Source organism: Glossina fuscipes, unplaced genomic scaffold (genome assembly GCF_014805625.2).
Source record: "Glossina fuscipes isolate IAEA_lab_2018 unplaced genomic scaffold, Yale_Gfus_2 0, whole genome shotgun sequence".
NCBI classification, from domain to species: Eukaryota; Metazoa; Arthropoda; class Insecta; order Diptera; family Glossinidae; genus Glossina; species Glossina fuscipes.
In genome coordinates, this window is record NW_023998414.1 from 824,840 (window position 1) to 836,469 (window position 11,630).

Here is an 11,630-nt window from a genome sequence, read left to right on the forward strand (position 1 = left end):
TATATATATATATATATATATATATATATATATATATATATATATATATATATGTGTGTATATACATTTATACACCAGTCAAGCACTCGGGTGGAGGGTAGAGAGAGAGAGGGAGAATCGAATGGAGAGGGTACATAGAAATATAAATCAAACGACTTATTGGCTGTCAATAACGCAAGCAATTCATATAATGCACATTTTATAATAAAGAAAATCATAAATAGTAACAAGATCAATAAATTGTTATATAATTTTGCATTGCAAAACGCTTACATGAGCTTAATTTCGTCCGAAGGACAAAGAAATCAGAATTTGTTTGTGAAAACTTTAAACCCAAACGTTTAGTACTTACCCACTTAAGTAGGGCTAATCTTCTAATTGATCAACTGATCAGTGACGAGAAAGTGCACAAAATTAAATTCAATTTTAAATCATTCAAATTGCTTGAAGCTTGTAACTTATATGCTTATGTCATGCATGAAGGTCAACAGTTTCATCTACCGTAACTAATTAACTAATATTTCCCATTGGAGTATTCAGTTGAATGAACTCGAATTCGTGTTTATTTATTATATGATCAGACGAAGAGGGCAGCTTGACACTGTATCTATCGAAACGTGAATTGGATTACAAAAGAGATAACGCTACCAATTTACGCATTTGGGGGATTCGCGATCAGGTCGACTATTTAGTTAAAAAAAAAAAAAAAAAAAAAAGAAGAAGAAGAAGAAGAAAAATGTAAAGAAAACAGAATTTAAACAGAATGACGATATAATGCTTCCGACAAGCTTTGATTGATCGCGAGAAATCCTTTCGGTCATGCAAATTCTCTTCTAAGATGTTCATTGAATTGCATCTAATTGACGTTTACCTTCAAGTTTACAAAGCCATTTAAATGATGAAACTTTGAGTGGTAATAACATCTTGATATCAGATCTCACTCCGTATACGTATACAATACCGTAGAATAGTGTGGATGGAATAATTATTTCATTAAAAGGTTTGCAAGCTTCCTAGAAGCAATCTCCATCCTCTTATGAAGTGCACGCACATCTTTTTTTATACAATAGATACTTACTTTCCTTAGAAATTCGTGAACCGAAAAATACATGCGATATATGGCAAATTTTGGGAACACTTTTCACAATTTGGAAAAATCGTAAACCGCTCAAAAAAAGTAACAATGATATCCATATTAAATATATTCATAAAACAACAACAACTAATTTTTATTACAAAAAATAAATAAAGAAATTGCGAAAAAATGTGAAGTAGTGTACAGAGAAAATTCAGTCCATAAGTACAACATATAAAAAATAAAAATTAATTTCGCAACTCATCATCGCTACTTGATAACAAGTGTGCACATTTATTACGAACTAAAGCAGAAATGCTATCATCAGTAGATATGTTCCATGTCTCTAGCACAAATGTTGAGTCCGAGCCAAATGAAGAATGATCATAGAGTTGAGTTATTCCCCCTACTACACCAAATCACTACGACATAAGTGGGCGTAAATCGACCCATTTCTGATCGCTATATTCCGTCAATTTTGTTTAACAGCTGTGCACATAAGATTCGTGCTCGAACAAAAAATTCGTGTAAAAAAGTATATTTGTCGTTATTGGTCAATTGTGTTATATCAAAATCAGATGAAAATGACCGTGTAAAAAAGGATTAGCTGTTTACAGATCCTTCATCAGCGTTATGATTTTGAAACGATTTAGGGAGATCTCTCTGTTCGCCTGTCCGTCTCTTTTCCTTTCATAAAAATAGTGAAAATTCTTATACGCCAATTTGTCTTCCAAATGGGTCAAATTAGTTCAAATATGCTCTCATAGTCCAGCATATATTTAAAGTATTTATTTATATGCATATGTATAGAAGACAATAATTGCAACTTACCCCTTTAAACGCTATAATCTGTTGATGGGTCTACAATACTTGTACAAATGCCGCTCCGATCCAAGACTATAGTGAAGTACAATAGAAAATTATATTTTCTACTTGTACTCGTATTTAATGGAAAAGTGGCAGGTTGACATGGTTCGACCACGGTCGCATAGAATTTTCTTATTTAATTTTATTATGAAGAAAGCATAAGAGAAGTTTCTCTCGATAGCGTAGTAACGTAAACTTTCCCAAATATATGACAGAAGTTTATGGCTTGCATTGTATGAGACAAAGGAGGAGCTGCATTCTGTTTAAACTTCGTTTATCTACACTGCTGGGCTTGCGTTAAAAGCAGATTCCTTTTTGAAAAACATTTTATAAAAAAGTTTTCTATCGTTTGCGGATACCACAAGAAGTTTGGTCTTCTCAATCACGTTAGACTTAAAATAAGAAAAAAATGTACTTTTTTTTGCGCACGGCACAGCATTCATGATGTTTAACCTTACCTTAAACTTAAACTGTCCTTAAACTGGTTTGCGAACGGTTTCCATAGAAAGTGAAACATGGTTTCACTTGCAAGAAAAAGCTAAGATAGGATTTCCCCAAAAGGCCAATGGGCATGCGTTGCAATTGTTCAAATCTATGTTTCGACTGGATAGCTTCGCACCTGACTTGTCCACATTTTTCTATAGCTATCTACGAACGATCTAAATAAGCTTGTCGATTCCATTTTTCGAGGAAACGTCTTGGACTCTTTTTTTTTGGAAAAAGTGCGTGCGAAAGGATTTCCGACAACATTGTCGAAGTCCACGTTTTTGCCGCTCCATACGGAAGTTAATCGGAATATGGAATATCTGGAGAATGTGATCAGTGCTGGAGCATTTCCCATTCTTGAGCTACATGCGGTCTAGCGTTGTTGCCATGGCAAAAGATTTGGACTCCGTAATTGGTCAAAACTGAATACTTTTCAGACTTGTCGAGCCCAATAAGTTGCTTACAGTGGATGTGTTCATCGTAATGAATTGGCCGCATCAGAGTAGCTTGAAGTGCCCTAAAATATGCATTTCTTTATCGGATACAATTCAATATTTACGCTTTCCCGAAATTCGTGCATCGCAATATCGCCGCTGCATGCAACAACCAAACGGATTGAGGACGAGCACCTCTTTTCTTATATCGATGGATTAAAAATCATATTATGAATCGTCTGTCTGTCTCTCTGTCTATCTGTCTGTCTGTCTGTCTGTCTGTCTGTCTGTCTGTTCGTTTGATGTTGGTTCGTGTATTTTTGTGTTCAACCTATAGACCGCAAAATTTTTACGATATTTTGACAAAATTTCATATACAGTCGTGTGTGTTGTTGACTCAAGCATAAAATCTATCAAAAATGGATTCGAGCGAATCACTTTAGCGACCACTTGACATAAGAAGCCTTATTTCGGCAATGGTTTATGGAAAACTTTGAAAAACATTTCTCCACGAAAATCGCTAAGTGATGACATTATCGCATTCCAAATTGTTGTGGGAGATTTGGACGAGACCTTTGACAGATATAATCAGGCATAAGCTATTGACAAATTACTGTTGAATATTTGTTGAATCTTAATCCAACCAGAGTGAAAACAATGCTGTTCACATTATGATATTTTCCCCGTAGATGAAATTCTTTTGCGATTACTATTATGATTTCAATTGGTAGACAGACAACTATTGTCACTCTAATCACGATATATATATATATATATATATATATATATATATATGCAAGGATTTAACATATCTGATGTATTTTGTGTAGAAAGTGAAAAATAAAAAGTTTTATGATATTTAAAAACCAAAGCCGATAAGCACTTTCTTCCCAACCTGTTGTGTGCGTGTAAAAACAACACATACTTATTTATAATATTATTTGCGTAAAACTAAACTAATATGTTCAACTTTTTTCTTTTAATGCTATCACAAACTGTATTTAATCTATACAATAAAAACAAATGATGCCTTGCCTTGCTGGATAAGTTTATCATAGACGTATAGGAGACAAATGTATTCAAAAAAGAAGGAAGAAAAACCAAATGACAGAAATAATACGTAGTTATAGAGGTAGAAAGGGGCGAACAAGGACATATGCTATGCCAATACAAATACATATGTTATCACAATTACACACATATGTACTATAAAAATAAACTGTGTCGTGCGTTACAAGAAAGAAATCTCAAAAAAGTCAAACGTCATAGAACAATTTCGACTTAATGTGTTGAGAAATGCGAACAAGAAGTAACAAGAAGAGGATAAAAGTAGGAAAGGCGGGTCAATAATCAAATCATTGTCACATACATGCTTATGAACGAAACCAGCAGATAACTGCAAAATAATGATAATACTATATAGGCTAGATATAGATAGATATAGACTAGATGTAGATATAGACTATGAGCATGTATTTGTCATTAGCATCGAATGTCGACCAGTTTTCCAGTTAAATGTTTCCCATAAACGAAAATATATCATATCTGTTCATATGCACTGAAGTACATATATAGATATGTATTTCTATTTGACGTAAAATGATAATGCTAATCAACCAGGTCTGTTCGCCCATTTCTCTCTTCTCCAATTTCTTCTATCAAAACTTTCACAAACTTACTATTACGCGTCACGTTGACCGCTATATAGCTTAAGAGAAAAGAGGTTTTTAACAAATTTTTTTGAAATGAAACGAAAGTCAGAGCAATAATAATATTCGGGGCGGTTACGCAGTCTTATAAAGAGAAAGGTAGTTTTGGAAAAATATTAACACTGGGGCTTTTCTCTGAAAATATCTTTAACGCAAGGGGCTTCGTTGAACCTAAAAAAAAAAATTTTAAAAAAAATAAAAATTATTTTTCCGGTAAAGTCTGAAGAAGTACGCAGTGAATCTTAAAAATGCTGGGTCTTTGCGCGATTGACGCGTATTTGAATGGAAAATTTCCGCTTTCGACCAAATAAAGGAAACTATTTTCTTAATTAAGAATACTAACCAGTATACTAACTTATTGGAAGAATCCTACTTATTGCTGTAGAGAATTTTGTGTTCAAATTGTACTTTGCAAATTTTAAGGCAAAAAAATTGAAAATTGTCCGAATTATGCCGCCTATCATTCATCCTATCAAGAAGTCAAATTTGTTGACCTTTTAAAACTTGGCCACACCCAAAATTATCTTTTTATGACATTCTTCGCTATTAAACGAATCATATCAGCCACTGACACGCATATATAGAACTTGTCGCGTGTAACGCTTTCCCTGGCCATAGCTGCCTGTCCGTCTATCAAATATTCGTCGTCTATTGACGAAGATTTCACGATCGTAATTAAAGTGAATCCATTAAAAAAATTTGATGAATGTAATCTTTCTTAGGTTATATGTGGTGTGCCTAAGTGAGGTTCACTTGAAAATCCTGCAATTGGTTAAAAGTATGGTAGAAAATGCAAAAATGAGTTCATATACGAGCTGCGTTCACAAAGGAGGTGCATTTTACTTTTCTCCGATAATATCCACTTTGTCCGATTCAAAGTAATCCCACTTGGATATATTATAATAAACTTGTGTTAGTGTCAGTGTACGCTTTTTGGTATGGCCTCGAGCTCTTCCAGCGACTACACCTTTATATAATTTTGACTGAGTTAAGATGAATGATAATATTTACAAAAACAACATTTTCTTTTTTTTTTGGTAAAACAAAACAACAACATAGCAATCCTCATCATGCATATTTAATTTAAGTAGCTCTACGGCACACAGACCACTTTTAATTGGCTGACATCAAAAATGAGTCTTTTTCGAGTTCACTCTCAATCTCAAACCTACTCTAAAGTATTATTGTTCATAATAGCTTGACTAATGAATATAATGTCTTTCTAAAGATATTTGTCCGGGAATTAAAGAAATTAAAGAAAATTCTTGGCTTCAACGGCAAATAGTCGCTGTGGAGTTTTCGAAATTTCAAGGGAAAAATTTCGTTTGTATCATGAGTGTTTGTTTTTTTTTTTGCATATACTCTCAAAAACGTAAAGCATCTATTGCGGCAATAAAAACAAGCTGTGACTTTTCAAAATAATGCCTTACAAGGTAAGTGGTTGAAAAAATGATGGCAAGACGGACGGACAGATAAGCTTAGATCGATGCACAATGTGATTCCGGACTTGATCGCCATGAAATGGAATGAAAGGTGAATTTATCGCAATTGGTTCTACGTGTCGTATACGTGCGCACAAACTTAATGCATAGCAGTACGACAAGTAATTCAGAAGATAAGAAAATAATTTCGTGAAAAGTCGACAATGGCGTTACATTATAACAAACTTTATTGCCAAGGATATGCATTTATTAGCCGTTTATTATTATGACAGTGGAGCAAACTTAATATGTGTAAGCAATTTTTAGTCAAAAAAAAAAATAAATAAATAAGAAAGAAAATAGACATGCCTCACTTTCAAAATAACCGGATCATATAATAGATTGATTAATAATGAATTTTATAGCAATAGAGCGACAAAATGTACCGACAACATCGGGATATCATATCGCTTAAGAGAAAAATGAAACAATATATAACACACATGCCTACATACACAGAGAGAAAGCGAGAAAGAGAGAGAGAGAGGGAGAGAGGGCGTAGTGAATCTAAACCATCATCATTTCCCTTCTGTTGTTTTTGTAAACAACAGTAAAAGTTTAAACATAGACAATTATCTGTATGTAATCGATTTTATAGACAAATATTGAAAGTACCACCTAAGGACATAAGTAGACAAACGATAATAAGTAAACATAAAAGTAAAGCAAATCAACATAAAATAAGCGTAAAGGGAACGCTCTTGTCATGCCGAATACTGGATAAATGCTTGCATTTTTTTTTTTTTTTTGTTAATCTAAAGGGAGTTTGCGAACCATTTTAACAAAAACACTTATAAAAAGTTAATATACATATATGCCGGATGAAAATATATTTGAAACTTTCATTTTATTTGCATTTGATAACGAGGCAATGGGGACAAATGGCTCCCTGTCGTGTTCACTTTAGGTTAAAAAATAAAACAGCATCACTTATGTTGAAGCTCACTTATGCAAGCTCACTAACCCATCAACGGTCATTACAATTAACCAGAAATTTGGAATGCTAAGCAATTAAAATTGTTTGCTTGCATAGAGTGCTATGGGCAGAGTTTTGGACCTATTCACATTACAAACAACAACAAAAAATATATGGTATGCGTTTTTAGCAAAAGGAATGAAAAAATCGGATTCTTTATCGGATATTATATTCATGATGAATTCACTACAAATCATTTGTAAATGATAATGAATTTGTTTCTCAATTAGAAACCAACAAACTGTCCAGTAAAATATTATAAAGATCAGTTCATAGTCTTACGATTTTTTACTATGAAATTAAAACAATTAAGGAAATTATATTTACGCGTGGCCCAATCTCCTATGCCCAACAGTTTTGTTAAAAAAAAAAAAAAAAAAAAAAATGCATTTTCGATAATCTATAATAAAGAGCGGGCACGGGCGACTTGTTCGATTTGGATACCATAGTCTAATCCGTAGAATATATGTGCAAGATTTTTATGATTGTTTCTGGTCTCGTTTATGTGCAATGAGTTGAAAATTCAATATTTTTGCTTTTGAGAACAAGAGTGTTCTCGCTTTATATTATTGTATTGTGGGCAAGAGGAAAAATTTAAATGTATAGAAGGATGTGTGCGATCTTTCTATTTCGGCAGTTGGAAATGATAAATTTTTAGGATTTTTTCGATGAATGCCATTTAGTCTAGACTAAAGAAATCAAAAACTTTGAAATATGAGCAGAACATGCAGTGAAATTGATAAATATATAGAAGAAGAAAAAAGTGGAAGAGAAAATCATTGGGAAATAAAAAATAAGTTGAACACATCAACAGCCAGTTTATTAGCATCCGGAATGTAATGCCGACGGACGATTGGCATTCACGAGCTCCTCCCATTCATATCAGCTTTCTACGCATCTAAGCGAATATATCGTGAAAGAGATCTATTGTTGAAATGTGCTGGCAATTCTAATGTCTTTATTCATTATCGCATATTACACGGCTATATTGAACAAAGACATAAAGACGTGATTGCTTATAATACGCGCTGAATGTGCTTCTGAAGCACATACGCTTTGCTCTATTAAAAGTTATTACAATAGCAATTATTGCGATTGTTTGTTTGTTTGTTGGTTTGTTTATTTAAAAAAGTTTATAGATAAGAAATTTACATCATTTTAATTGAAACTTAAAGAAGAAGCAACAGATTTCAAATTGATTTTAACATGTACCACTTGCTTAACAAACTAATCCATTTTCAATTAAAATCGCATCAATCTGCTGCACAAATCGAACATAAATTATTTTACATAGATATGTGTATATGTGTAGAAAAGTACGGAGAAAAGGAAGAAAAAAAAAAAAAAAAAAAGAAAAAGAAAAAGACGAAGAAGAAAAGCCAACAACTAAACTGCTACCGGCAACTGCAACACATTGACTGTTGAACTCCGAAAAGGAGAAAGAATGCAATTTTTTTTGTGTTTTGTTTTTTGAAAACGTTTTCCAAAACTAACAGCTGCGGTTGAATTCAATTTAAGAATGTGAAGAGAACGGAGATTTTTAGATAAATTTATTGGAAAATAAACAAAATACCACAAATTTATTTAAACATGTAGTTCTTGCTTGCGTTTGTATGCATTGTTCTCTTTGTTATTGTTTTTGTTTTTATTTATTTATTTTTTTTTTTTTTATGTAGTTCATCCGTTGGTACAAGTGCCAAATCAATTGGTGGGCGCCCCGGTCTTGACAGATGTTACTTTAATTTGCAATGTGGAGGCCTCTCCGAAAGCCATCAATTATTGGCAAAGAGAAAACGGTAAGTTTTACTTTAGTTTATATATATATATATGTATTCAACTAGAAAAATATATTTGTGTGTGTTTTCTTCATTGTCATGAAATAAATTTTTCAATTTTCCACTTGGAGAGCAGAGAAAAACCATTTTTCATTTTGCCACAATTTGTCTTTATTAAGTTCGTGCTTAGTGACTACAAGCCAAAAACAAGAGAAGAGTGAAAAGAAAATAAAAGCAAAAAAAAAAACAAACACTGGGAAGAAAAAAAAGTTTACTTCTCTCATTCATGTGATGGTAAACCTCATTCTTCATTAAGCTTTAAGCAACGTGGTGTTTGAGTGAGCAAAAAAAAAAAAAAAAAAAAAAAAAGGGGAAAAAAAAAAAAAAAAAAAAAAAACCCAAAAAAAAATATTTTTTCTTTCTTCTTCATCTTGTCAAACGAAATGACACGAGTGCATATGACATTTATTGCAAACGTGGCCACTATACTAGCACTTGCTCTTACACTTGCAAGTCATGTTGATATATCCACAAAATTTGTCATCTCTCAAATATTTAACTCTTATACAACCATAATCGTTTAATACCTGATAACATCAAAAGTAATAAATTTTCCTTTCCCCCTTTTATCGCTCGTCGTTCGTCGGTCGTCGGTCGTCGCTCGTCGCTCGTCGCTATTGCCATTATTTTCAGATTATTCGTGATTGTATGATGACTTGTACTTGATTACGATTTTTCCCCCTTTATCAGTTTATAATAATAAATCATAATAGTTTCTCTGTTCCTTCTTTTTCTTTTGCTTTGTTTTCATTTTATTTTCATCTCTCTCTCTCTCTCTCTCTCTCTCTCTCTCATTTAAAATTTTGTAAATCGTTTAAGTGGAATTTTGCTTTGTTTCTTGTCTTCAGGCGAAATGATAATTGCTGGAGAAAGATATGTATTAACTGAGAAGGAAGTCAATATGTACGCCGTCGAAATGATTTTACATATCAAGCGTTTGCAATCAACTGATTTTGGTGGCTATAAATGCATATCGAAGAATAGCATTGGGGACACCGAAGGCACAATACGTTTATACGGTAAGCGTAATTTATAATAAAAAACGGATTTTAAAAAAAATCGCGAATTAATGCGAATTAAACGGGCAGAAGGCCTTTTTCTCCATTCTAATGTACCTCTCGTTACATTTTGTTATATATTATTTTATGTATGTAAGTTTTGCTTTGAGAAAGTTTCCAAAACCTATTCCCCAAGGCCCAAAAAAAAAAAAAAAATTAATAAATAAATAAATAAAACAAGTTATTACGATAGATATAAGACAAGTGAAAATAGATGAACCGACAGACAAAACCTAATTTTAGTCGATTTTACGCCTTTTCATCTATGAACTTTCTTTCTTTTCTTCCTTACCCATCAAATCGACAAACGTATTCACTTTAAGTTTAATCGCAAAGACGTGACTCGCAAATCGCAAAAAGAAAAGATATAGCATATATGAAAGTGGTATAGACCAAGAAGAAGAAGAAGATAACAACAACATACCAGATAAAACCACCAGATAAAATTTTGTCGTCTTGATGGTTAAAAAGAAATGATAAAAAGACGATATCGGGCCGCGTCACACCGTAAAATACCCTACTTCATCCTAGAGCTATTCATATAATGGCTTTTCAAAGTAAGGCATTAGGCGAGATATCGGTGAAAAAGTGATACGATACCAACCATTTTCAGTAGTGTTCGCTCTTAGGCCAAGGCACGTGAGTGCACTAAATTTCATCAGTGTAAATTGAACATCGAAAACAAGACGGACACACGGACAGACGAACAAATCAGCTTAGATCGACCCAGAAGGTCATTCGGGGATGTATCGGTATAATGAATTGTGGTTCTATCACAAGTATGGGGTGCAAAAACATATATATATATAAATGCCTTCAAATATATTTTTTCGCTGATCTGATCTTTGCTTCAGATTTATATAATTTGCAGTATATAGCATCTCTTCAAGTTATTTCAATTATCCATTAAATTATTTTGACTATAAAAAGAGTTCTATTGCGGCTGCTTTAGATCACTTGTACGAGTTTTTGATATGAAAGATAGTCTCCTGAATATCAGGCATATATGTTAAATCCAATAGCAGCTCCTTCAATGTCAGCATCATTTTCTTCTCAAGTTTTGCATCCAATTGACTTAAGATTCCTTCGAAATTTACTGTACGAACTTAAGTGACATATTTCATTTGGATCCATAAAAACAATTCAGGTTTGACGATATCAATTATTTTGAATACTATTATATATGCATTATAGGCGTCCGTAGCACTAGTGATGATTAGATAGAAATGGGGAGGAGATAAAGACAGAGTGAGCAGCCAGTGCTTGGGCGATGTATGCCCAATCGTTAAGTATGTTACGAGGTTTACCAATCGAGCTCTCACCCTATTAACTACAACCATAAGCCAGGTCCGTGGATCTGTCGTTGTCTGAATAATATGAACGGATAAATGTATAACAAGTTGTTTGTAGCTTATTGAGATGGACTAATAAATTCAGGGAAAGAACTTGATTCGACTGCGTTTTCCATGTTAATTGAACAAACGCTTCGCTCATCTTCTCAACGCAACGCACTGTTTTAAACATTCCAAATACCCTTTATGATGTCGCGTATTTCTTTCCCACGCCTTTTAAGATTAAGTTCGTATCATTGGATTATGATTTTTAGTATAGCGAAGAATTTTATTTACAATCCTTAGGTGAGATTTATTTACAAATTATATACAGGCACTTGTATTTACCACCGTTTTAATGCTTCTTCCTGGGATCGG

At 33.1% G+C, this 11,630-nt stretch overlaps 1 protein-coding gene across 8 annotated transcripts in view; it reads left to right on the forward strand.

Annotated features, from left to right (window-relative positions):
- Positions 1-11,630, forward strand: part of LOC119636177 (neurotrimin) — an 83,339-nt gene that overhangs the window by 69,032 nt on the left and 2,677 nt on the right. For all 8 annotated transcript variants that reach the window (XM_038031400.1, XM_038031373.1, XM_038031417.1 and 5 more), the window contains 2 exons: positions 8,705-8,824; positions 9,712-9,882. In XM_038031400.1, the coding sequence (XP_037887328.1) occupies positions 8,705-8,824; positions 9,712-9,882 (291 nt within the window). The remainder of the gene's footprint in view (positions 1-8,704; positions 8,825-9,711; positions 9,883-11,630) is intronic.